Below are 27,629 nucleotides of genomic sequence, written 5' to 3'. Positions count from 1 at the left end.
GTCTCCAGCTTATGAGCGGAGACGTAACCCTGATGCGGACCTGCACAGCCCAACAGAGAGACACAGCAGCTTCCCCACAGCGTGTCACTCACAGAATTAGAGCAGTGAGAGTATGCATGCTGGCCTTTTTGGATGAAGTGGCAGATGATGCGAAAAGTCCGGCCCTCTTCAAATTCCTGGTTTTAAAATCTGGCCCTTTTGAATTTGTAATTGAATAGCCCTGGTGTAGAGCATGCAACTCCACCAATGAATGCAGAAAAATAAAGTCATGCATGGACACTGAGCATTCAAAGACACACAGAGATACTAACCTCCCCTATAGCTCTCTTGTAACTCTGCTTATACAAAGTAACGCCAACAGGAAGGGAGGGGATTTAAGAACAGGAGAAACGTGAAGGGAAGGAGACAGCATCAGAGTCTTGAGAGACAAATGTTAGTGTGAAGGGAAACCCTTTAGATAGAGGACTATAGGTCAAGTAACAGAGCAGAACAGAGAGATATTAGATCAAAACAAGCATGAGTACAGCATGTTAGGCTTTTTTATAACTTCTAATATCAAAGAGACATTATGTGCTGCATGCAAATCTTCAGTAATAATAAAACGGGTTGCCACAGTAGGGGGTTACTGAAGAGTCAGACAGTGTAACGTCTGTTTGAAGACGAACTTACAGCAGGGCGCCCTGGGCGAGAGGAGGTGCGAGACTCCCCCGGCTTATGACGACTATCGTGGGAGAGGATGGGTGAGTCCATTTTGGAGGTGCCTGAAAGGATTACAATGTAGAGTGTAGTTAGGATGATGAAATGAGACTTACAGCAGAGACGGTCTGCAGAGAAATAGCACTTGGGGGGGGGGGGGGGAGGCAGGGGACTCACTGAGGATGCGATGCCTCTCTAGAGAGCCAGTCTGGGGCAGGTTGGATATGATGCTCATGCTGTCTCCTCTCTCCCAGCGATCATTACGGCTCAGATCTGGATTGCTGCCAGGGGAATATCAAATTATCTCGTGTTGTTGCGTTAACCTTACATTATTCAGGAGGCATTTATTTAAAGGAAATATCCCATCAGGTGATGTTGGCTTCCTTCAGTACCTGGCTCTGACTGGATGCCGTATGCCAGAGGACAGGTTGGTGTTGAGAGCTGTAGCGATGGATGCCGTCCTCTGAGGAATCTGAGGGTGGAAACATCATTATCTGACAAAACAAATAATGCACACAAAAAAAAACAGTGGCCGAGAAGAACTTTTTGTTGTTGTTGTTAACCTCATCCTTAGGGTCTGTGTCTACTCAAGACTATTCTTTGTGCTGGCAGTGCCCATTTTGCGGCGTCAGTAGCATCGTTTGTTGCGACATTCAAACTGGGCCCTTCCTTCTGAGCTCATCGCCCCCATAAGAGCACACTCACCGCAGGGCGTGTGTACGTTTACTGCTTGTACCTGCACTGCAAGCTACTGCACGCTAGCACAAGCTAACCACAGGTGTTTGGCCTGTCCAACAGAGAGAAGGCAAACTCCTCGTCTGTGGGTGTAAGCCAACAAAGTGTTCACCCTCGTTTTCAGAATAAGCTTTACATGCTTGCCGTTTTGCCTCACTATGATTAGCCTATAGTTTCTCTTTCTTTGCTGCTACGTCCGCCTCTGTCACTGACTTGTATCCACTCTTAAACTCTCCTGCGAGCTGTCATTGGCTGGGTGAAACACAGCAAACGCCCCGCCCTAAAACTTTCCGTGTCAACCAAAACATGAAAATCTGAGTAGAGGACAGGCTCTCTGCAGACACAGTCACCACCACACATGTATGGAGGCCCATAAGTGAGGATTGAGCGGCATTGCTTTTCTTTAAGTCTATATTTACACACACAGCTCCTACACTGCACCTTTTGTGTTTTTTATCTTTATTTTTTACATTTTACATTTTTAAATTCTATTCTATATATTGTAATAGCTTCTTTTACTGTACTATTTAAGTTGTTGCTAGTTCTGCGTTATCTCCTTGTTAATTGTTTAGCACCAATACACCAAGTCAAATTCCTTGTATGTGTAAATGTACTTGGCAATAAACCTCGATTCTGATTCTGATTTTTGATTTTTTTTAGGGAAAAGCTACTGACTCAAATCTTTACATGAATTCAGTTTAGTGTTTTCAGCACTCAGCTTCACAAAAAATATCCTGAGTGTCAGCTGTTACTTGTCCCTGCGCTCTGAGCTGAAAATAGTTCAACTTTTGGGACAACATGTGCTTGTTAATGTCACTTCTCTGAACCAATCAAAATCAATTACTCAAGTACCTTTAATTTTTTTAGGCTATTTTTGTGCTTTTATTGATATGAAAGTCAAAGAGAGACAGGAAATGTTGGGAGGAGAGAGTGGGGATTGACATGCAGCAAAGGGCCGAGGTCATATTCTAAACCACGTCCGCTGCGATGAGGACTATAGCCTCTGCAAAATGGGGAGCACAACATAACCACTAGGCTATCGGGCACCCTCCAACCCAGTCATTTTTGACCTCACCTTGAAGGTTCCAATGATTCAGACAAAAAGGCTGAAGCATGGAGAGATCTGCAGGGATGTCAGGCAAGTGTCTTTAACACTAAACATCTGTGAGAAGCACTCTTACCTTGGGTGGGAGTTCCACATCCGGCAAGCGGATCCACGGCCCGCGGTCCTCTCTGATTTGGTGAGCCTGTGGTGCCGGAGTTTCAGAAGTAGGGTCTGAGTTTTGACGCACCAGCTCTCTAGAGTGGATGGGGCGGGGTGTGGGAGCAAGTGAGGGGTCCTGGGTGGGGAATGCGGACATGGTCTTAGTGGGCTGGTCACAGAGAGACTGGGAGCGAGGGACAGGGGCAGCGTAAGGCTTCAAGGGGACCAAGTGAGCCATTTGGAACTGCAGAGAGAGAGATGAGCAGAAGCAGCCGTGAAGAAGAAAGAGCACGCAGGAGAACCAGAAGAGGCGGGCCAGAGTCAAGAAGAATGCAAGGTTGAGTTTTTATCCCAAAGTTTTTACATGGATGATTGCACATGGGGTTGGGGGGGAGGAAAAGAGAAAAGAGGGGGAAGAAGATGTAAATAAGGTAGCACAGAGCAAGAAAAAATTAAGCAACTTCAGAATTAGTGGCAGAAGGGGCTAAAAAGTTGTAATGCTTTTTATTTTGTAAGGAATTGTAAAAACCTGGCCAACACCCACCTTTCCTTGACCCCCCTGCGGTTCAACAGGCCTCTGCATGGGTGGGGTCTGAGAAGACTGCCCCACTCCTGATTGGCTGATTGAGTCAGAACGCGACTGGATGGCGGTGTCAGAGACGGTGGTGCAGATTTTGGGTGAGCCCTGTCTGTTGAGCTTACTCCGCTCCTCCACCTGCATTAAGAAACAGTGAAATGAGTTTGTTCCCTGTAAGCCAGTGCACAAAAGATTGACACTTGTGTGCGTGTAGTCGAGATGAAAGCAACAAAAATACCTCACGAGCCCAAGTGGGTTTGTTGTTGGGCTCCAGGTTTTTGTTAAAGTGGTAGAGCTGGGGCTTCTTCTCTTGCTGCTGCTGCTGCAGAGACACAAGGTAAGCGTGCTCCTGCTGCAGCTGCCTCTGCAGCCGCTCTGACTGACGCTGCTCCTCCAGCTGTTTGCGCTTATACTCCTGAGCAGAGAAGCACACAGCGCAGGTTAGCCGCCGCTTTCTTAAGACTGCACAACAGAAGGATCAGACAGGTTCATTTAAAGTTCATGCAGAGACTCTGTGTGTATATTTGTCTGACCAGTACAGATTGAATCCATAGAGATAATTCATGTTCGGCTGACCAACATCTCAAACAGTGTTCCCCTATTTTTAGTGCGGCGGTCAATTTCCATCCCACGTCACTAGAATATTGACTTATGATGACTTATTGTTTTCTCATCGAGAGTTGAAGGCCCAGATCTCCAGGCCTTTTAGAGCTGCTGCTTTCGTAAGAAATTAAAAAAGAGTGAAGGCTGTCAACCACGAGTCACTCCAATTGACATTACTTTCATCAGCGAGGATTAGATTTCCATTCATCAACAGCCAAATCGACTCTCTGAGCATCACAGACGTTCCCTTCAATATATCTAAACAATCTTAGGACCAAAGAATCAAAGAAGAAATGTTTAATTTCTCATACATTTGTTCAATCGCTCTCAACTTTAATCCCCCTGGGCCACAAAGCAGAGCACTAAGACACGAACAGAGATCTTCAGTATGAGGCATATCACATATGGCCCACGCTGAGAGGAGACTAAGAGCACGAGACTGCGGATACAAACATCCAAAACAAACATTTCTCAGATGTCCCTCCACACTGAGAAAAAGAACAGTCTGGCACAAGGTGACTATGCCTCACTGTGGTGCTTCCCTGTGCTGGGGAGAGGACACAGGGAAGCAGACTGAGGATACAATGAAAGCATTGCAGAACGTTCCTAACAAGAACCTTGAGAAAGCTTTGATTAAAAAGCATTCACAGGTTCCTTTTCCTGCTCTGCTCCTACAGAGAATACAGTATGTTTAATGTTAGGTAACCTGTTCCTATTTTAACACCCCCAAAGCGGCCTTGATTTCATTAAAAGGTCAGGTTAGTGATGTCATCAAGTTTCACACAGCATAGGAGATGACAGAATGCTGATTTTCCTTCCTGAAGAATAACTGAGAGGACAGCTTAGTGCAGCTGAAGAGAAGGCAGCTCAGACTTCCACCTGTTAATATATTCATCTGATGTTGGCCTAACTGCCTTAAAACTTTCATAATGGCAAAATTTGCATCAGAAAAAGTCAAACAGAGATTGATACTGATTCATATCCAGCAGTGAATTTGTGGTCGACTCCACATTTCCTGTCGTTCCTTTGCAGTCTTTGCTTTGGTTAGATTTAACTTGATTTCAACAGTTCAACAGTTTGGCTCCCAGTCTACCTGATGCCAACTTCATAACATGTGAAAAAAGCACTATGAATAGGTTTTTAAAGTGAACCAGGTGTAGAAAGATTGAAGTCGTGTTTGATTTAAATTTAAGGACCAAAACGGAGATGGTTAAAGGTGTATTTCAGATGCTAACATGTGTGGTTTTACATACAGTTCACAAAAGCTCCCTGAGTCCTTTGGACCACGATGGCGCACTAATGACTTGAATTAAAGTTGGTCAGCTGAAAATCAACTCCTGTCTTCAGGCTTCAGCGTTATCGGGCCCAATAATGATGAAGCAGCTTATTACTTTTGGGATGACCTAAATGGGAAATAAAGATGACTGCCTCATAGCACTGGTCTGGGAGTGAACTGCTAACACCTTCTCAAATTCTAATATTCCTTAAGCATGGCACTGGACTCAGAAAACCACCCCACAATAACACTGCCTCTATGTGACTACGATCTGGAGCCTTTAGGTAGAAGATAGGGCGTATACACAGGGATTGAGTACAGTGAGGATTGAGCTCTTTCTCCCATTCCAAAAAGAAAAAAAAAACAAGAACAAAGAGCTAACACAGCACAGAAGCCAGCTCAAACTAAAAATTCATGATCGTTCATTGTCAGCAAGAAACACTCACTGAAATCTGCCCAAACTGGCCCAAAATGTAGGTCAGCGCATGCTTTTTCAAGACATGCCATATTGTGGGATATGCACCCACACTCTTCGTCAAGTAGAGCGTTTCTACATGAAGACGCCGCACATCTAGAACCTGTATACCAGGGCAACTGTAATGAAAAACCGCTACATATATGTTTATTTTGACGACAACAGAAACTATTGAAAAAGGGACAGAAGTAAATTTTCTCATCGCCGATCAATACATTTCCCTCAGGACGTGGAAACATCCGCGACAAAGACAAAAATTATGTGAAGAGGTAGTGAGGGTTGGTTACCATGAGCAGTGCTTGCTCCTGAAGCAGCTGCTGCTGGAGGATTTCTAACTGCCGCTGCTCTTCTTCTAACTTATGTCTGATAAACTCCTGGATGGGAGGAGAGTGGGAATGAAAGGTATTAATGTGAGAAAGGAGAGAAGAAGATATACGACAGAGGAGGAGAAGACAGGGACAGAGAGCAGCAGTAATTCCTCTAAATGACACAAACTATGTTACGTACTGATGCAAGAATAGACAGTCTGACATTGGATTTTCAAAATAAAACATGCACACAGTTGTTAGAGAATCATATGAATTAAAACATAAATCACTGTCGTGCAACTTTAAGATTGTGAAGTTTTAGAATCATTAAAATACTCAGCAGTACTTTATAATTATTGTAGGGTGCCATACAAACATTAAATCAGTGTTTTTGCACTACTAGGTGATAGTGTTGTGAAGCCAGACTCTTGTGTTACCGAGGGTAGACTGGAAACTGCAAAAAAGAGACGCAGAGAGCTCACCCACAGAAAACTCATCTCTGAATAAATACACTAATTTAGACCCTTGCTGCTATGGCAACCTACTCGTGGAATTTCACCACCAGAGCAACTTGCACAGTGCTGCTAGTGGACACGCCCACACAGCACACTGATTGGCTGATCGGCAAACCCCACGTCTCCTGCTGGTTGGTTACCTGCTCCCTCTCAGCCAACCTCCTATCTTCCTCCCGTCTCATATCGTCGAGTCTCCGGTGGGGACCCTTTTCCTGCTGCCTCACCATCTCTCGCTCCTTTCTCTGTTGCTGGGAGAGAAGGGTGACAGGAAAAAAAAAAAAAGAAGAGAAAAATGAGCACAGAGGCTATGTTTGCACAGGGGAATTCATAATGGGGAGCCTGCTTATGACTAAAACCTCTCTTGTTTTCTTTTGTGCGCAAAGAGCTGGGAAAAAAGGAGAAGAAATAAAAGGTAGCGGAAGTGCAGGGCAGAGAATAGAGGCTGTGAGTCAGCCTCACTAACACACACCTAAAGCATCCTAATCATCTCAGAGTGAGCTGCTTTGATATACATTTAAACCGACTGTCACTTCCGCAGGTGGCAGGCTTTTTATGTTTCTTAAAAAAGGGGACATTCAAAGAAGAAGGTTGGGTCCCCATGAGAATCTCCCACTTCAAGACACTAAACACTCAGAGCTTGTTTGAGCTCCTTCAGAGAGTTCAGTCTTTACAGTTTAAAAAGAACAGACAGGGAGGACAGAGGAGGAGGAGATGCAGGTATATTAAAGGACTTCACTCTTACTGCAGTGAAGCGGCTCACCGATACAGCACAATACTTAATGACAATATCGCTGTAATTATGTGCTCCTCGTTCAAATCCCAACATAGCTTGTCAAGACGTTTCACAGCTGCGGACCCTTCGCACAGCCCCACCGGTGAGCTGAGTCAGGTTAGACCGTCTTCAGCACCGAGCACAAGATTTATTCAAATGATGCCTAAGATCTTAAAGTTGCAATCTCCGTCATCACAATCAAAACAGTATGAACACAAAATGTTTTATCAGTTTGTAGCTTTCACATATTATCTGCTCTGAAGCCTAATCCACTGGTTTACAGCTATTCAAAATCAAAAGTCAAGAGTTGTTAGCCTCTGTTAGCATGACCCATGAAATGATCGTCTGACTCCACAAACCAATCATTTTGTAGTCCTGTCTTACAGTCTGTGACGTCTACAGGCTGTTAGGCAGAGCTTTCTAAAAGGCTCTGTTTTCTTTTTCACCACAATGACATTGAAATCAGATAAAATGTTCAAGCATGTTGTGTTGCCTTCTGGAGAACAAAGAATATATTTGCTGCTAGCCTGGAGGAGTACAGCCTCTGCACATGGGGCACGCACAACAACCACTAAGCCACCGGCACCCCCCCAAAGATGATGTGTTGAAAAGGAAGCAAATTTATGCAATATCAGTTTTAAACTATTAATTTCAGTCTTTCTTAGTTAAACTGTTTTCTTAGTCGAAACTTCTGGAGCAGCTGATTAAGTGAAATATAAAAAACCATAACTTGATTATATCTGATATGGATTACAGAATGAATCATTATCAGTTATTTCAGCGTGCACTTTCAATCGTGATGTTTTTGTTATGTTGTTCTTAAAGCTCTACCACTGCTAGCAGGTAAGCTGGCCTGCATAGTGTTTACATTATTTAATCTAGAAATCTTTAAAATAAGAAATAAATAGAAATGATTTAGCACACGTGTGGTTTCTATGCACTCCAGTGTTCGATCTGTTCAGCACATGAACACACGGGTGTTTTGTAGTGTGTGGAAGCTCATTTTCAAACTGCCAAATGTAGCTTTTCAAATATGTTCACCCTGTTGTATGCGTTCAAAGTTTATACATCTAAGGTGTTATATAACGACTGAAGTAGGGCCCACAATAGAAGGCAATCAGAAATACTGTGAACTCATGACCAAGTAAGCAACGGGAAATACTGACCTGAAGATTAGAGAGAATACAAGGGCAACGGCAAGTAGTTAAGAGCAGGCACATTACAGCCCATTATTTCACTGCTTCATACAGCTTAGCTTTGAATTTAAAAAAAAAAAAAAAGTACAATCATGATGCATATTGTGTAAGTAGCTGCAGCCTCTGGTGTGTGTGTGTGTGTGTGTGTGTGTGTGTGTGTGTGTGTGTGTGTGTGTGTGTGTGTGTGTGTGTGTGTGTGTGTGTGTGTGCAGGACATTTATCCATTGACTGACTCAAAACCAAACAGCAGACAGACAGATCGGGATGATCAGATTCAAGTCGATACAAAACATTTGGAGTGTGTTTTTCCGAGTTTGACACAATCCTGACTGTGTGCTTCTGCAAGGACAAAGACACTAAAGTGAGTCTTTTCATTCTCTTAAGCAGGGAGAGGATTCATGCTCTGCTGGTGCTTTATTTGAAAACAAAAGGAGACGGTGCCTTTGAGGTTGTGGCACCTACATTTTGGATCTGTCTTCCCCCCCCCGGAACTGAGAGCCGTGAACTCTGTGGACACTTTGAAAAAGCAGTGAAAGACCCATCTGTTCAGACTTGCCTTGGTTTGATTTGATTTTTTTTTTCTTCTTTGGGTGCTGTGGTTGTCTAGAAATAATTACAGCACAAATATATATATTCTTTGGGGGGATAACTCTAATCAAATAATTCCCAGAAGGAAAATGTTTTTCATTGTATTGTTAGACCAACACTTCATTTAGATTTGTTTTAGGGCTTGTTTCGACCTAATTGAGACGGGACAGTGTATGGAGTCAGATACTAGGGAGAGAGAGAGTGGCCCAATGGAGCCACAGGTCGGATTTGAACCTGGGTTACAGCCTCTAGGCCACCGGCGCCCCAAACCTTCACTTTGAAAAGTGTTGATTAGTACCTCTTCAAGTCGACGCCGCTGTTCCTTCTGTTCTTCAATGCGTTTCTGTCGGTCGTGCAACAGCTGCCTCTTGTGCTCCTCGGGGTCTCTGCGCTGAGCGGCCAGTTGGGCCTGCTGCCTCTTGTGAGCCTCGGACCGCTCTTTGTTCTCCTGCTGCAGACGCTGGAAGTCCCGCCTCAAGGTGGACTCGCCGGGCACATTGAGGATTGAACTGATGACCAAAATAAAATAAAACATGACAGAGATGATTATGAAGGCAATCGTGTATGCAGATAACATGAGGCAATGTGTCTGTATTGATTGACAGTGATGACAGAATGTTTTTAACCTAGACTCTCTGTCATCGCCACGATTTTCATCCTCTTCATCACTACCGCTGTACTCATACTCCGTCTCTTCTGTAGGACCAATCAGAACAAAGAGAAGTCAAATACTGCTTTAAAATACATTGTGACATACTAACCTTTCCTATACATCACATAATAAATGTTGGGCCATATCCATTTAGGTTCCTCTCCATCTCATCTTCTCACCTTTCTCTCCTCGTTTCTTGCGAGTTCGGTCGATGTGGTCTTTGAGCTGGATTCGGACCTGGCGCTCGGTGGGCTGGTCCCTGATGAAGGAGTGCTTGAGCAGCTGCTCCGTCGATGGTCGGCTGGTGTAAGTCTTCACCAGACAGCCCTCTATGAAGTCAATGAACTTCTTGGACCTGGCGTGAAGTGGTGAGGTAAGAGGAGGTAAGAGAGGCCAGGCTGCATGGTTATCGGATATGTTATTTGCACTTTGCATGATATCAGCAGGGCTAAAAAGTTAGAACAACACTATCTCATTGTAAGTGACACTTGCCGGTTTTGTTTACATGCTACAGCCGAGTAAGTTGTCGTCTGCCTAGCTTGTCAATAGCAGTGCCCGCGTTTCCATGTTCCCATGAATGTTTGCTTGCCGACTTGTGCGACACTCAAACACGTGGGACAAGATTTGTGTTCATGGTTTGAGTAAGAAGGAGAACAAACAGGAAAGCTAATCTTGTTAGCAGACTGCTCTCTGGCTGTGTGTGAGCGTCTGCCTATAGTAGAGGCTCATGTTGCTGCTTTATGCAAGGGGGGGATTGGCTCTATCAAAATAAGGTCAACCTCTAATGTTAGATCAAACATGACAGGATCCTGTGGAATTAAAGCTAAGTTAAGGGTGCTGCATAACACACACTGCATGTGATTCACAGATTTACTCAAACAGTAATGACATGTAATATCAGCTGGACGTTTGACTTTCCTTTTGCAGCATGTTGAGGTTTTTTTTATAATCCATTTATAACATCTAAAAGGGAGTCCCTTAAACAGGATATGACATAAGTGAACCTGAAATTCAAGAAAACCGCAGGAGGGTTTGTAACTCACCATTTTTTGGATTTCAGTTTCGGAGGGGGATTCCTTGGAATAAGGAAGAGGGCTCTCATCGGGTGCATGTCACACAAAGCTGAGGGTAAAAAAAGAGGATATGTTGATTGTTATCAAATCCTCCTACCCATGCTAAGAGACTCAGTACCAATAAAGGGGGGGGGAGGGCTTTTATGTAAGACAGAATATCATGTTTTAGTACTTTGTAAATAATACTATCCACCGTTACACGCTCTTTGTATCCTCAAACATGGCTACAGCTGCTGTTATCCAATAATTCCTGGTGCCCCAGGCTTATTGTTACATTGAATGTGAGAGCAAGGCCTGTGAGTCATTGTGTTCCCAGCGTAGGTAGGTAGCTAAACCTGACTGGTTAGCTTTACAGTTTCACAGTAAATAGGCTTTTGTAAAGCAGATCTTTTGAAACCATGTGGTTCAGACAGCCGGAGGCAAGAAAGTAATTTCACGTAAGGTTAAGGAACACATGATATCAGAGCAGCTGAAGACCCATTTCTTTAGACCTGCCTTTGTTTGATCGGTCTGTCTGTTATTATGTAATTATCTTCATTTAATGTCTTTTTTATTCATCTTTTAGAAGCATTGTGTCACGTCTGCGCTTGAAAGTTGTTTTATAAATAAACTTTGCAGGCCTGTTTGTGGTACCTACAGTCTCTAAATGTACTCTGGGAGGTAGAGCCTTCAGTTATCAGGCCTGCTCATGGTTCCTACAGTCTCTAAATGTACTCTGGGAGGTAGAGCCTTCAGTTATCAGGCCTGTTTGTGGTACCTACAGTCTCTAAATGTACTCTGGGAGGTAGAGCCTTCAGTTATCAGGCCTGTTTGTGGTACCTACAGTCTCTAAATGTACTCTGGGAGGTAGAGCCTTCAGTTATCAGGCCTGTTTGTGGTACCTACAGTCTCTAAATGTACTATGGGAGGTAGAGCCTTCAGTTATCAGGCCTGCTCATGTTACCCTACAGTCTCTAAATGTACTATGGGATGTAGAGCCTTCAGTTATCAGGCCTGCTCGTGGTACCTTAAGTCTCTAAATGTACTATGGGAGGTAGAGCCTTCAGTTATCAGGCCTGCTCGTGGTACCTTAAGTCTCTAAATGTACTATGGGATGTAGAGCCTTCAGTTATCAGGCCTGCTCGTGGTTCCTACACTCTCTAAATGTACTATGGGAGGTAGAGCCTTCAGTTATCTCGTGGTTCCTACAGTCTCTAAATGTACTATGGGAGGTAGAGCCTTCAGTTAACAGACCTGCTCATGGTTCCTACAGTCTCTAAATGTACTATGGGATGTAGAGCCTTCAGTTATCAGGCCTGCTCGTGGTTCCTACAGTCTCTAAATGTACTATGGGATGTAGAGCCTTCAGTTATCAGGCCTGCTCGTGTTACCCTACAGTCTCTAAATGTACTATGGGATGTAGAGCCTTCAGTTATCAGGCCTGCTCGTGGTACCTTAAGTCTCTAAATGTACTATGGGATGTAGAGCCTTCAGTTATCAGGCCTGCTCGTGGTACCCTACAGTCTCTAAATGTACTATGGGAGGTAGAGCCTTCAGTTATCAGGCCTGCTCGTGGTACCCTACACTCTCTAAATGTACTATGGAAGGTAGAGCCTTCAGTTATCTCGTGGTTCCTACACTCTCTAAATGTACTATGGAAGGTAGAGCCTTCAGTTATCAGGCCTGCTCGTGGTTCCTACAGTCTCTAAATGTACTATGGGAGGTAGAGCCTTCAGTTATCAGGCCTGCTCGTGGTACCTTAAGTCTCTAAATGTACTATGGGAGGTAGAGCCTTCAGTTATCTCGTGGTTCCTACAGTCTCTAAATGTACTATGGGAGGTAGAGCCTTCAGTTATCAGGCCTGCTCGTGGTACCCTACACTCTCTAAATGTACTATGGGAGGTAGAGCCTTCAGTTATCAGGCCTGCTCGTGGTTCCTACACTCTCTAAATGTACTATGGGAGGTAGAGCCTTCAGTTATCTCGTGGTTCCTACACTCTCTAAATGTACTATGGGAGGTAGAGCCTTCAGTTATCAGGTCCCTCTCCTTTCAAATCCTCTACCAGTCAGGGTCCGAGAGGCAGACAGACACTGTACTTTTAAGAACAGACATTTCTTTTTGATAAGGATTATAGTTAGGGCTGGCGCAGGTCTGGACCAGCTCCTCGTTATGCTGCTATAGGCTTAGACTACTGGGGGAACTGGCACCTTGAGCTCTTATCTCCCCCTCTCTCTCTCCTTCTCTCTCTGTGCATTCACATCAGATTACTACATGTCACTATCTGTAAATCTTAGTTTCTAAACACATATTTTCCTGGGAGCTCCTGAGCTCTCATGTCTTGTAGGATAATCGGGATTGTTGGTGGGGATGGCCTGCTACTATGCCCCCCCCCCCCCCCCCCCCACTCCCCCTATGTTTGTCCCTTTCCTTCTTCCTGCATCTTATCCCATCTCCCCGTTCCATTTTCCTTTTGTAACAGAACAATGAATATGGTCTTCTACCTGCTTTTTTAAAAGTGTCACAAGATTACGTTTGTTATAAATTGGCACTATACAAATAAAGATTGATTAATTGACTTACAGAGGGAACGCAGTTACCCTGATAATAATCATGACACTTAACGTAATACCGTTATACATGTTTAATATGTACAACAGAGGGAATCTAAGCATAAACACATTTTTTCTCAGCTGGATTGCATTGTTTACTTTGGATTGTAAAGAATGGGACACCTGCTGATAGGAGGACGGTAGGTGAGGTGTATCATCATCTTGTCAGTGGAAATGATCGAGTACACAGACTGAAATGTTCTGCTTGTTCAAGCGAATAGCCGAGTTATTGTACAGACAAATAATGAATGATCCTTTAGTCATCATAAAAAGTATTCATGCCAAATCAGTTTTCTCATACTTTAAAGTCATATATCACAGACAGTGTGGCGCTATCCCTTTGGTTAAGTGCTGCCGTTTTGAGAATGTAAGGAAGAAACATTTTCACAAGTCTATATCAATCATTTTCTACACTTATATACTTAAGACAAACTATGATGTGTGAACAGAGTAAAAGGCAAGCTGGGACATGTCATAAGATTTCTGATAAGCGGTTTCAAGTGTTGATGATGAAAGGAAACAATGTTGAATTCCCAGTAAGGCTGACTGATAAGGAGCTCAGCGTAAGCTTAAGCAGGAAGACAGGTTATATTCTCTCACACGTACTTCAGTTATCAGATTGATGCAGTGAGCAAGATCACACTGTATAATTTATAATGGTGAATCAACACTGGTGTCACTCACAGCAGCTTCAACATGACCTGCAGGAGCTCTGGCTTCATCAGTCAAGTTCAAAAAGGAATCAAAATAAGTTTTTGACTAAGGAAAGGTAGACTTAGATTGTGCTTTTCTTTGACTGATCATATGTGTCTGGTGTGACTTCCACATCAAAGTTGAATATCCTTGTTTTAGAATTCTTAATAAAACTTTTCCTCTCATTGGAAAAACCTACAGGAAACTATTCCCGGTGTATGTCCCCTGCAGACGTACATGTTTTCATATCCCCTTCATTAAAATCGGAAAAGCTTTAATAACCAAGTGTAGTCTCAAAAAGTAAAACTCAGTTTTGATTGGAGTAGAAATTCATTTAGACTCAAATTGTTATTCATGACGGCTTAATTAGCCCTCAACTCAGCGACTACCCGCCCATGGCTGTACACTGCAGGCAGAGTTTAAACCTAGTTTGTTACAATAAGGAGCACATTAAGCAGCAGTCCCATAGTATTAGTGTTATTTTTATGTAGAATGTAATTCTTAACAACAAGCCAACGTGTGAAGAGTGTGCTCTCTTCTATTGTTGCTGGGCTTTAAAAGCTGCACTCCTCCAACCACAGACTGGTCAAATGTAGCAGGATCCCATTTAGTCTTTTTCCACAACAGACTGGAGTCCTGTACTGTCCAAACACATGAGCTGCTTCTCTAAAGTTTTATATTCTTTTTACTTGTGTAACTCTGTCCTTATAACACCATTCTGATGCCAATCTTGCAGACAAATGTGTGAAAAGCGACGCTGAAATGAAACCATTGTTTCATTCTTTTTTTTATGTGATAGTCCGAGGATCAAAGAATAGTGGAAAGATGTTACCGACACGTTCTCACAAAAAAAAGCTACCACAATGTCCACAGCTCTGTGTACCTGATGTGATTTCTTTCTCTCCTTTTCAATGCAAATGCTAAATGGACTTGAGCTTGTATGGCGCTTTTCTAGTCTCCTGACGCTTTCACACCGGCAGGTCACACCTACACATTGACACACTGATGGAAGAAGCTGCTATGTAAAGTGACCATCAGAAGTAATTAATCCCATTCATATACATCTGTATGCCGCAGATGAATCAGCAGGAGCAACCTGAGTTTCAGCGTCTTGCTCAAGGACACATCGGACATGTGGTTTTGAGTGACTCCACCAACTCTACCAACTGATCCACAGCCGCCCAAAATGTAAAAGGAATTTATCAGAATATCAGGAGAAATACATCAGTAAGTGTTTGAAAACCTCTTTTACTTTCACCTTTAGAATCACAGAAAACCGGGTACCGCTTTAAAACATGGTAGCCTTGGACAGTTAGAAATAAAGATGTGACTTGAGTCTGTAAAGTTTTTATATACCAGCATAGCAACCACCTGTTAGGGCTTAGTGACCATTTCAGTTTTTATATGCCTGTTATATTATATCCAGTTACTGATTCAAATTTACTCCAGTTATTATATTTAACTTTCACTAACCTTTTTTTTTTTTTTACTAAACTATGTTGACGTTAATGCAATCATTAACCTTTAGCTCTCTTTGTAGATGAATACTGACAGACAGAGACGGAGAGGGAGCTTTGGAGCCTGTGCCAACTACCGGCATTCTTTTCGCCCTGCCAGTGCTTATTTTACAAAACCAAAGCTCAGCGTCCTCGGCACTGAAACGCATTCTGATCTCTGTCGCTGCACTCACATCGCTCTCGATAGAAAAGTGTGTTCGACTTCTGGAGCACCGCCGCGCTCGTCACTGTTCCATCTCCCTCTTGGAAAGATCAAAATCAAGAAGGAGAAGGACTCCCCAACTTTGCCAGTAACAAAATGGTGAAAGAGAAATGAATGCATTACCATGGTTGATCTCATGCATTCAGACTTGTTTCTCAGAGGCTAGAGCCGCTTATATGCCAGGACATGATCCCTTCCCATTTTCTTTGATAAATATTCTTGAATACTGGCTAATATTTATCACACTAGCGATTTAAAACACACTTATCAGTCAATACTAAGGGAAGCACTAGTGCGGTGGGAAGACTTTCTAACCTAACAACAGTAAGTGGTCTGAAATTAAAGTTTTGGAAGCTGTCAGAGTAAAAAAATACCTAAGCAGACACAGGCCCTTGGTACTTTTGTAATCGCCTCAATGTTTTGGTACAAAATGGCAAAAATATATCGAAACAAAAAGAGACCTTTTTAGTAAAATTGACATGGAATCTCAAGGCAGAAAGACCTCACTTAAAGCAGAGAAATCTGTGCAATCAGCCTCCACGGGGCCGACTGCCAGCTCATGACTACACTACCTTGATTACAGTGAGTCAGCTGTCCATCTGAAGACACAGTCTACAGGGCTGCATATGCAAGACGGGACTCATTCACAAGGTCTTGCAGAATGCAGCTCAGAGACGGTGAGTAATTATCTGCTGCCGAGCACAAAGAATTATGTATGATATAACCAAGAAGGGATAACTTACGTGGAGCTCCCTCCGCCATCTCTATGGCTGTGATCCCCAGGGACCAGATATCGCTCTGCAAAACACACGAGGTACGGTGTCAGACTCTCTCTTTTAATGTTATCTCACAGCACAGTGCTAACACACAAACATAGCGCTGCTGTTACCCTGTAGTCATAGGTGGAGTCAGGGTTCTCATCACAGGCGATAACCTCAGGTGCCATCCAGTAAGGTGTACCGATAAAGGTGTTCCTACGCCCGACTGTCCTGTCCAACTGAGCGCTGACACCAAAATCCACTGAATTTGGAAGAAGGAGTCACAGTAAGGGATAAAGGTTTAGATGATGAGGGATCAAACACAGTTAGTTTTCAAGGTTTCAAAGCACTCAGCATACCCAGTTTGACCTCTGCGTTCTCTGTTAGCAGCACGTTCTGGCCCTTGATGTCTCTGTGGATCACTTTGTGGGCGTGGAGGTGAGAAAGGCCCTGTGAGCACATGAGGAGGTCAAAATGATGGTCAGTAAGGAGCAGGGAGTGCCCTCTGCTGCAGACTTTGTTTTTGCCTGATGCAACAGCGACTTCTCACCCTCAGGATCTCTCTGCAGATGTAAGCAATCCAGTCCTCCTTCAGGGAGCTGCCCTTTGTGTTTTTCACCAGGTCGGTCACTGATCCCGCGCCACAGAACTCCATCACCAGCTGCATACGGACAAGCACAGATTTTTTTTTTTTAGTGAGTGTGATCAATGAGGCGCAGTGCTGCTGTTTCATCAGGGCAGCTACAAAGACAATACAGACCCAGAGTTGGTCGTCATGTCCCGGTGGACTCTTCTTGACAAAGGCACCGTAGTATGTGGCTATGTTTCGGTGGTGGCTGTATTTTTTCAGCATGTTGATTTCGGCTTTGATCTCCTCCTCTTCCTCCTCTGTGACATCCATCACTTTGATGGCGGCCAGCTGGCCCGTCTTCACGTGACGGCCCTGGTTCAAACACAAGTCGGATCATCAGAACAGTGGTCGACATGGGTTGAAAAGAGCTCGGAGCTCCTGCATTTCTGACCGTTTTTTGAATTTTGCCCTTTCAGTGCAGCTAATTCATTCATCCGGTCATTTCGCTGTGACTCTCTTATCTTTGTGTCATAGTTACTTTAAACTCCTCAGACTGCTGGGAAATGTGCTGGCGTAGCAGTGAGATAAATCAGGTGTAATCTCAGACATTAATGTACAGAACATTTAACTTTGAGCAGGCACTGGAGCATCACTCCAGCATGCTCAGTTTAACAGCCGTTAATGCAAATTCCAATGCATTATATATGCATCATCTCTCACCTTGTACACCTGCCCATACGTCCCATTGCCGACCACCTCGACCAGCTCGAAGATTCCTGCTGGATCCTATAGGACACAAAAATAGAATCTGAAGTTACACAACATGCAGCATCAGATACAGCAGGACGACGTTCATGGTTTTTTTCTGCCTTTGTGTGTTACTTCAGCTGAACACTTTGTACCTCCATATAAAGAAAGGATGTCAGTTTGGTGAGCTGACATACTTTATCCTCTTTGAAAATTCAAAAGACTACACACTCAAAACAAACCATGTTTATTTCCGTTTTGAAGTGGGTGAAGGTTGCTTTGCTCTTCTTCAATCCTAAACATTGATGGTTAAATGCCGACCCCTAAGAGGAGCTCTAATTTCTTTTAATGTTGTAACACTCATGTTTCTTTGTTAAGTGTATAACCCTTGAGAACTTAAATCCTACTGAATGGCACTTGTTGGAGTAACTTCTGCAATCTGGCTTCAGTATGTAAGCAAATAAGAGACACAAGTATTTTAATTTGAACAGCCACTGAAAACTTAATATTGAAATCTAAACACCACTGAATTCATACTTTGGAATATTTTACTTTACAAACCATGTATCTTTACCTCTTTGAAATTCAGATCCAAAAAATGTAAGTTTCAGAGTAAAAGAAAAATAGATTTAGGTGGCTCAAATTCAATTGGTCAAATTCAGATCCAAAATTTCAAGTTTAAAATGTTTGTCATTGCAACGTCCGGGCTACCGGGGACAGGATAGGCAATGAGCCTGAATGCAATCGGATCGACTTCGGGCCTATCAGAGAACGGTCGGGCAGATCTAAATTTGACCAATCGAATTTGAGCAACCTGAATCTTTTTCTTCTTTTTTTTTTTTTTTTCAAACTTTAATTTTTGGGTCTAAATTTCAAAGAGGTGAATTCAGAACAGATGAATTCAGACACCTGGTTTTCAAAGTAAAAAAGAAATCAATGTTATGAATTCAGTGGTGTTTAGATATACAGGATGAAGTATTCAGTGGCTGCTGAAATTCAAAAACTTCTCTCTAATTTGCTTCCATACTTCAGTTATCTTGGCTTAAAACACTGAAATAAAACCAGTCTAGATGCAAAGTACTGTTGAGGCTTTGCTGATAACAAAAATGTAATCAGGCCAACATTATTTTACAAGTCTTTCCTCTGTTTGTTTAATTTCCTCATCTAAGCACAGAGCAGCAGAATCCTTAAATTTATTGTACTGCTGCAATCTGGATTAGTCAAATGATCAACGGCTGCACTTTAAATCGTTTCCCCCGAGCTATAGAAGCTGTTTACATCCTTTAAAGTGAACAGGCTGCAGATCTATGGACTCCACAAACAAGGTCACGTAAACACAAAAAGGCCTAAACTGTCTGTAGAATTAAATCACATAGAAAAACAAGAAAACCCTGCCACACATTTCTGTTGACTATGACCAATTTAAATCCTAGACTACAATTCCAGATTTCCATACAAATCACCTTGAGCTCAAATCCTCCAGGCCACCCACTCACACACTCACTGCCCACCCACAGGACTTCACATGGAGGAAACAGACAAGCAAATACACTAAATATTGATACTCCATGGAAGCTGAATTCAGACAACATTGACTTGACTTCTATCCTGTACCTGATTTGTTCACTGCAATGAGCAAACACCTCATTGACACCAACAGTGAGTAGGTTGCTTGGACTTAATTATGCAACCCCCTCGACAAGAGACAAGGGAAAAGTGACAAGCAGCTCCACTTTCATGCAATTTCAATATGGCTTTAAGAAGATGTGTGGGTGGTGAGACTGCTGCTTTGGGTTTAGAACATACAGCATGACCTATCCTGCTTTCATCTGTTTCCAATGACGGCTTTTCTGCCTCCAACAAAGAGGGGGAAATTCTTGAGAGACACATTAATGGGAGGTGGGGGGAAAAAGCATGTATATTTGTGGAAGACTTGCCGGTAAGATTGGGAAATGACCTCAAATTGAATAGCTCATATGACACAAACATAGCCTCTAGATTTAAAAGCATGTTGTGTACGAGGACATAAATAGGGGGTTGGGGGGGTGTGACGTCAAGTAGGAGGCTTCAGAATAATGTTATGAAGAGAATAATGTAGCGATTGAGTGGGTGGCGAGGCAGGGGCGGCGGATTCACCCACGTCCAGCGCTCGGAGTGGGCTGAGAGGAACAAAGTGATGGAAGGGGAAGGGTACAGTCATGTTGGAGGAGCAGCACCACCACCACCAGCAGTACACAGACAAGACAAATCGACTGCGATGATTTGCAAGGCAAGGAAGCAGTAAAACTACAGGGAAACCGGAGGAACCATCTACTGTCAGCCTCCTTAAATCATAAGAACAGCAGAGTTCCCCGAGTCTTGGTGGATATCATGCTGCGGTGGTAATGAGTAAGTCAATATATCGGAGAACCTCAGGGAACAATACAGATAGAAATCTCACAAGACAATTAAAATCTGATACAAATAAAGGGCGATTCAAATTGATGACACAAAAAAAATTGGTTGCGTTTCTCTAACCAGCCGAGGGCGCTATCTGCTATTGTCTTTTTTTTTCCAGGTGGGTATCTGAAGAAGAGAGGCGTACAGACACGGTGGAGAGACAAGTGACGATTTTAAGGATAGGAATGAGTCTAGTTACAAAGCGGGGATGTAGAAGCAAGGCAGGCAGACAAAACTGGCATGTGCTAATACTGCGAGTGACTAATGAACATCACAAATAGAACAACCGACATGATGCAACACGTAAACTGGAGCAACGTCGAGAACAAGAGACACAAAATATCATCTTAATGACATAAACCTGGAAGCGGATTTGACACCGCCCACGTCTGGGTGCACGAGTGCAAGAGCGATCAAGATTACGAGGTGCACTGGTGTTTTAAGGCTTTTGGGCTGCTGATTAACACGCAAGAGCCAGAATCTGTGACCTCACTTTTCAAAAATATCAATCAAAACTTACAAAAGTCGTTAGGTTAGAAAATGTTGTGTGTTTAAAAAAGCTTTCTGTGTTTCAATAGCCCGATTCAGACTGCCGTTTCAAGTCGCTATATTTCTGCCCCGTGACGTTTCGCCTTCAATCTGGAGGTCACGGAGGCGTTATGGGGGGGGGGGGGGCGAAGTGATCGCACCTTGAGAGAGAGACTGTATCAGTGGAGCCAGCAGGGGGAGCACAGCTGTGTGTTAGTGCATGTCTGACTGTGTGTGTGTGTATGTGGAGCTCCACGCTGATGAAGGCTTAGTGCTGAAACGCGTCCGTTGTTGTTTTGCTGTTCTTTACCCAGACAAAGGAAACTTAAAGGACAGGTGTGTGTTGACTTTTCGGTCTCTTTTTAGTCGCGTTGCGGTCGCGCACCTGAAACTGTGTTTACTTAAAGTCAAGTGGCTTCCAGCCTATTGTCAGAAACTTGGTGAAACAGGGTACCAACACAAAGAGACACAAGACAGAGGTCAATGAGGAAGTGGAACCCACATTTCCTGAAGGAGTGTTGATTTAGCTGACAGAGGCCCGTCTGTGGTTACACAGCTGCAAGAATCATCACACCTCAAACACTCGCACTTCCTGAATATCATTCAAGAACGTGATTCTAGTTTTGTTTTAGTTTCAAAATATAACATGAATCAAGCACCAGAGGAGGTTTGTGACCCTGTATAAACCAGCTCTCTCAGAACGCTCCGTTTTGGTGTGTGTGTCTCTTTAAATGCAATGAGCACCCCCCTGAGTTTTCCCAGTAGACATAACTCCTCTGTATGGAGAATAAAAATGGAAGACCTGCGCAAAAGTTTTGTTCTAGGCTGGTGGTGGAGTCCATGGGTGGCGATATTTTGGATATTATTTTTATTTTTTTACCAGAATCCCACAGTGACATCACAAGTTGAGCAAATTTGAAATGGAGCACTTTTATCGGTGTGGTTAGACTTCAGCAGACTACAGAAAAAAAACAGTGTAAAAGTGGATTTTTCACAATATGTCTCAATAATGAGCTACAAAGAGCCTTCTAACAACAATAAAACTTTACTTTTCTCACATCACAGAAAGGGATCAATTAGAAAAAACCATGCAATCGAAGAGATCTTGTGACTCCCCAGTCCCATTCTAGCATGAGAGAGAAGCTAGTTGACATTTCTGATCTTTTGGCGTGTAACTTATGCTGATGTTTTCAATAAAGCTTTGTCGAGCGGAAAGCAGCCTCCGTCTGAGCTCTTCTTCATATTACAGCATCCATCTCTCCCCATCTTATGTAAGGTTATTTATTCCAAACACAACAAGCTCAGACTACTCCACTCCTTCAAAATAAAATCACAAGAATCATTTCTCAGAAGCATCGCGTCCAGGTGGCTGTTTGCTGCTCCGTCTAATCTGCACCCAATATTCTCACCGCGCTCTCTAAGTTTCAGTTTGAGAGAGGTGACGAGCGCTGGGAATAATCAGAGGTGTTGTTTTCAAATAGTGGAATGAACTTAGAACTAGACAGGTGAGATTCAGCAGATTTGTTTTAGTGTATCCGTGTCAGATTTTGCTCTTATAATGACACCAGACATCAACATTCTCAGGTGCCTTGATTTGTTGAAATATCTCTGTTGACATTGGCGGGGGGGGGAAAGAGTTTCTGCAAAGATGGTTTCTTGTTGCCTGCCTGTGTACAGTGGACTGTCGTTATGTAATCCTGGAGTCTTACTGGGTAAAAAGAAATCTTGAAAACGGTGCTACTGAGCCTCTTAAAAGATCCCCTGTGGAGTTTTCTCTCCTTTAGTAAGGCTATGGAGCTGTTCCTTTCTAATGAGTGGGTCCCTGTTTGGTGTCACTTGGATCAACAGGGGGCGCTTACACCATAGGCAGACTGCAATGCACCAACAAAGGTAAGGAGGACAAAGACTGCTAGCTGCTGGAAATAAATGTAAACACTGGATTGAAAATGCTGGAAGAAAAAAACAAATACTCTTTGCCAACTTTACAAGGGGACGGAAATACAATTAGTTTATCTGTTAGTGCTCAATGTTAAGACAAACAATCCCACAGGGTAAGAAATGCAACTTTAAGGCCCCGTGTCCACCTAGTGTTTGGGAGCGCTTGCATGAAGCGTTTGTGTGTAGAGAAGAAAAGCGCCCGTCTCCATGACAACAGTCTGTTGACAACGGCCGCTGTACGCTCTGTTACTTTTTACTGCGTGTTTTATTTTTTATATTTGTTCATTTCCCGATCAGACACGGAGCAAAGAGGATGTGGGAACAAGCCAAGATCTGGAAAAGAGCGCCGGCGACGTCAACAGCGCCTTTCTGAAAAGTTGAAAGAATTTCAATTTGAGCGCTCGAACCGGCCGCACAAACACGGAAAAATGACGCTGGACGCTGTGCTTTTTCTCCAGGCGGCCGCTTTCTGCTGCGAACGCTCTCTCTTCACTGAAAACAGACGCTGGTGCTCAGAAAGAAGAAACCATCAAATTAAGATCACTAGAGTGGCAGCTGGCCATGCAGATTCTGGCAACTTCCGCTGCCTCCATTAAATGAAGGCAACAGGTCACGTTGCTCAAAATCACAGAAACATTAATCCAATGTCAAGAACAGTGCAAGCGTTCAGAAAGACACTAAAAATACAACAACAACAACAACAACAACAACAACAAAGTGACTGAACTGCTCCATAACGAGTCGGACTGATAATCCACCTCAACAGTAAGTGATTGTACTTGCTTTACAAAATGATCATTTAAACTTTGATGACACAGGTAATCATCACACGTCGCCATGTAACCAAGAAGTCTAATTATGAAGAATCGTGTCAGTTCAGTCTGTGTGCGGAGATTTGTTTGGTTCGATTGTCAGGTGAGTGGGAAAAAGAGGTGACACCGACCCAACAAAAAGGGATTTGGAAAAAAAAGTACCTCTAATCTCCTGTTAAGCTCCATAAAGCTGTTAAAGCTGCACCAGGGCAAAGGGAAATTGATTTCCCTCTTGGATATTTTGGGGAAGAGCTTGTATGTTCTCATATACGTCTAATTTGAATCAATAGCACAACTTCTGTACCTGTGATTTTCCTAACCACCATAAGTTTATGAAGCAGACTTTTGACTCAGTACAGTTGAGACCAAGAGGAAAGTTTTTACAGTAATATCAGCACCTCACATCCGCGCGTCTCTTAAATCACAGCCTTAATGGTGCCAGATGCACATTTTAAGTAGCTTTAACTCATTTCCAGTGACAGAGATTAAAAAGGGCCACCTAACATCAAAGTTAACATCAAGGACAAAGAGAAATGATGGTTATACCCAAAGCTGTGCCTAAGCCGGGGAGACTGGGCTTTAATACATCTTTAAAAAAATGTAATAAAAACACACTGGATGAATGAGAAAGTTCGTTTTTATGCTAATATGGGTCAGTCTTTAAGGGGCTGAGAGCCGGAGCTGAGGCGGGTTTTAAGTCTCTTGACGGACCGTTACATCGCACCCACCTGTCAATCATGTCAGGTACACGCCTAACTATGGATAACACGTATCGTTCATAAAACCAGTATTCACCCCTGTACAGTGTGCACCCATGAGGACAACAACTAATCAAACCTATTTGTTTTTATGTAGTACCAGGCTGTAAACATGTTTATTTATACTGTAAAAACTGAAAACCAAAACTTTTTTTTGGCCTGTTGTGTGTGTATGTGACTTTCGGGGTTCCTGCAGCCGGCCTCAAGTGGACACTCGATGAACTGCAGGATTCTGGCTTCATTTTTTCAAGACCGGAGGTTGCTGCTTGGTCTCAATTCAAAACCTGATGCCATTCCTCCAATCAGGAAGCACGAAAAAAACAACAGGTGCATTTTGAGACTGAGGCCTTCAAGGTGGGCTACACAGAATCCTTTAATGCTGATGCAGTAGTACCTGGACTTTTCTGTTTTAATCTCTCTAAATCTAATGTGATGTATTTAATAGTTGAGGAATGTTGTAATTTAAATGAAGGGACTCGCCATTCAACTTGGGATCTCAGGTCTCACGCCTTAATAGGGAAAAGACCATCTAAAACAAACAAACAAACAAACAAACAAACAAACAAACAGCTTGGGTTTTTGGTTGCAAGCTGAAAAAACAGCCTCATAATGAAGCAATGTAATCCATCTTGGCTACTTACTGTGTTATAAACAAGAAGTGCACAACAATCACAAAGTGTGTCATGTGTTATGTGCAGCCCTGATTTAACATATTCTTGTTATTGAGTTATCAGGACTGCAGAACATGCTTTTATATTCTTTCATCTTATAATATCTGTGATGTGAAACTGTGACACTTCCAACAGATTTACCCAAAGAGCTACAACAGGCCCAATGGATGTTTATCCAGGCTCAACTTTAGATGCGTGGGTGCAACATGGTCGTGCTTTTTCTTTGTCAGAGACAACCTGACACTTCAGTTCATGTGACACAACACCTGTCACAATTACACACGAATAACAAGTGCGGCACACTTTATCTCGGTAATGGCAAACACTCACCCTCAGAGCTGCGAGGTCGATGTCATCCAGGCTTCGTGTGGGGGCGTTTTCAGACATGGCTGCGCGAAAACTTAAAGAGACGTTAGCTCACCAAGTTAGCCACTTAAATGTCTCACGAAGTAGCAAAGAGGGGTGGGGGGAAAAAAAGCAAAAGAAGCTTCTAAAACGAGCTTGTTGGTTGGAAAACAAAGCAAAAAAAAAAAGAGCTGCCCTGTGTGCTGGAACAACACGGTGGATCTGCACAGACGCACCCAGCTGACGAGCTCGCGTTAACTCCGGCCGAGAGCAAGCAACTGTTATCCGCAGTTGTTTTTTTTTTGTTTGTTTGGGTTTTTTTGTTTTTTTTACAGAAATGCCCTCTGTAACATCCGATCAAAACACATGCAAGCTGAAATAAAAGATTTAGCCGGCCATCGGTACCGTATTCACAACTGGCAGCCTTTCAACGCGATGCACCGCCGCTGTTGTTGAACACCTTGCTGCGTTCATTTTGACAAGACGCCGAGTCTCCGCTGCTCTGACACATCCCCGGTTTGTCTTTTCAAAAAGAGACAATGTTGCGTGTTGTAGGAAAAAAGACAAACTACCCAGATGGATGTAACACATTCCTCGCTGGACTGATATTAAGAGTGCAACAAAATAACATTTTAAGGGCTTTGCAGCGCAGTGGAGAAACGCAGCGGTCTGATTGTGATGGCGTCCGTGCGCAACCAGAACCAGAACCGACTGTCAGGCTGTCATTATCCACCTCGAATACAATACACTACCCGAATATAACGCAGGAAATGAACACAGCCGCCTTGATTGAATTGTGCATCTATGCAAACTGCAGTTTTTCCAAACTTAAAATTATATTCCCCAGTTTCGTCCGGAAAAGCCCAGCGGCGACACCGCGTCAGGTGCGCTAACGCAGCTAAGCTAAATGGCCAAAATACTCGTTTCCAGAATAAACTTTTCCGTCTTCATCCATTTTCTGTGTTGACAGTCGCGCCTAGCACTGCCAGCCTTCCGGGGGAAGGGAGGAGGAGGAGGAGGAGGAGGGAAAACACAGGCAGAAAAGGCAGGCGCAATGTGTCTCAGCCACCGTACTTGTAAAGCTGGGGCCCTCGACTGTTCAAAGTTTCTGCGTAATAATCGTTCTCTCCAAACGTCCAGGGGCTTTTCCCGAGCTTGCTGTATTCGTCCAGCACAGACAGAAACCATGCAGATTCAAACTGCGGATGACGGCCAAACTTGTTATTTCGCCATGTTTTCTTTTTTTTTTTTTTTTTTGCTCCTTCCCTCCCAACTCGCAGACCTCGTAGTCTCGCAGCAGGGTTGTTCTGACGATTGGCTGCACACAACACTCCTCAAGTGTTTTCGTCTGTTGGTTTCGCTACGGCGGTTCATCAGGGACAAATTACCTGAGGAATTACAGTGGCCCTTCTCTACCTACGCAATAGCCTCTGTCTGCTATGGGCAGTAAACTGAGGTCATCGTCTGACATGGATGTTTCTGCACTGACCGAAAGTAGTCCCTGAAGACACTCCCTGAGGACGTTATCTGGAGATTTGTTAAAGTTTGATGTGTTCGTGCATACACACCTGTGTGCAGGACTGTTGCATGTGCCCTTCTTCACTTTTAAATACACTTGTACATTATATAGTTTTCCCCTATATTTACTTTTTGGGGATATTTTAGAATATTACCACAATTTTGCACACTGGATACTTTTGCAAACTGAATGTAAATAAAAATGTTTATTTTTCATTTCTTTATAAAAAGTAAATGTAAATCTGTTTAAAAAACGGATTTGAGTTTTTTTGATGTTTTGTTTTAGGTGCCTTAATGTTCTTTAAATTTTTAATGTGTCTTTACTGTGATTGCAGCTGCTGTAACAGACAGTGTAATGTCCTTCAAAGGATTAATACATTATATATATATCTATCTATCTACTGTCTGTCTGTCTGTCTGTCTGTCTGTCTGTCTGTCTGTCTGTATGTATATCTATAAAGATAAAGATAAACTTTATTGATCCCCCATGGAGGAAATTTTTGTATTACAGCAGCTCAAGAAAACAGGAAAAAGGGATAAAACTATTAAAAATAAAAAATAAAAATAAAACTATTGTACATCAGTTAAATAACGGCAGAGAAAAAATAATAGAATAATACCAGGTATGTGCATTTCCACTATCTAATCGAATCTAATTCACACTAATCTGGAGTATTCTTAGTGAATATTTTGCTCTTAAAAATGAAAAACTCATCTCTCTCTTTAATTCTTTTTTTCCTTGGACTTGCTCTTTTCTTCCTGCCATTGTAACACATCTTTTTTCATCAAGGCAGGCCTAACTTATCTCCAGCAGATCTTAATGCAATATTCAATAATGCATGATAATGGTCCAAAGCAGTTCAAGAGCTCAAC

At 43.0% G+C, this 27,629-nt stretch overlaps 1 protein-coding gene across 3 annotated transcripts in view; it reads right to left on the bottom strand.

Moving 5' to 3' along the window:
• mink1 (misshapen-like kinase 1) overlaps window positions 1–26,594 on the bottom strand; it is a 41,015-nt gene extending 14,421 nt beyond the window's left edge. The window contains exons 1-20 of one of the 3 annotated variants that reach the window (XM_020651449.3): window positions 25,224–26,594; window positions 17,721–17,786; window positions 17,190–17,372; window positions 16,980–17,090; window positions 16,789–16,879; window positions 16,561–16,691; window positions 16,415–16,469; window positions 10,641–10,719; window positions 9,777–9,952; window positions 9,572–9,641; window positions 9,244–9,454; window positions 6,530–6,637; window positions 5,854–5,940; window positions 3,451–3,627; window positions 3,180–3,350; window positions 2,613–2,879; window positions 1,089–1,168; window positions 874–977; window positions 670–761; window positions 312–335 (exon numbers count right to left, since the gene is read on the bottom strand). In XM_020651449.3, coding sequence (XP_020507105.2) covers window positions 312–335; window positions 670–761; window positions 874–977; window positions 1,089–1,168; window positions 2,613–2,879; window positions 3,180–3,350; window positions 3,451–3,627; window positions 5,854–5,940; window positions 6,530–6,637; window positions 9,244–9,454; window positions 9,572–9,641; window positions 9,777–9,952; window positions 10,641–10,719; window positions 16,415–16,469; window positions 16,561–16,691; window positions 16,789–16,879; window positions 16,980–17,090; window positions 17,190–17,372; window positions 17,721–17,786; window positions 25,224–25,280 — 2,340 coding nt within the window. In that variant the 5' untranslated portion in view covers window positions 25,281–26,594. The remainder of the gene's footprint in view (window positions 1–311; window positions 336–669; window positions 762–873; window positions 978–1,088; window positions 1,169–2,612; window positions 2,880–3,179; window positions 3,351–3,450; window positions 3,628–5,853; window positions 5,941–6,529; window positions 6,638–9,243; window positions 9,455–9,571; window positions 9,642–9,776; window positions 9,953–10,640; window positions 10,720–16,414; window positions 16,470–16,560; window positions 16,692–16,788; window positions 16,880–16,979; window positions 17,091–17,189; window positions 17,373–17,720; window positions 17,787–25,223) is intronic. The other 2 variants (XM_065963042.1, XM_065963041.1) reach the window with 2 other exon arrangements.
• Between the last annotated feature and the right edge of the window lie 1,035 nt (window positions 26,595–27,629).

The sequence above is a fragment of the Labrus bergylta genome, chromosome 14 (assembly GCF_963930695.1).
Source record: "Labrus bergylta chromosome 14, fLabBer1.1, whole genome shotgun sequence".
NCBI classification, from domain to species: Eukaryota; Metazoa; Chordata; class Actinopteri; order Labriformes; family Labridae; genus Labrus; species Labrus bergylta.
The sequence above is the reverse complement of the archived record's forward strand: the minus strand, read 5'-3'. Positions and strand labels throughout refer to the sequence as shown.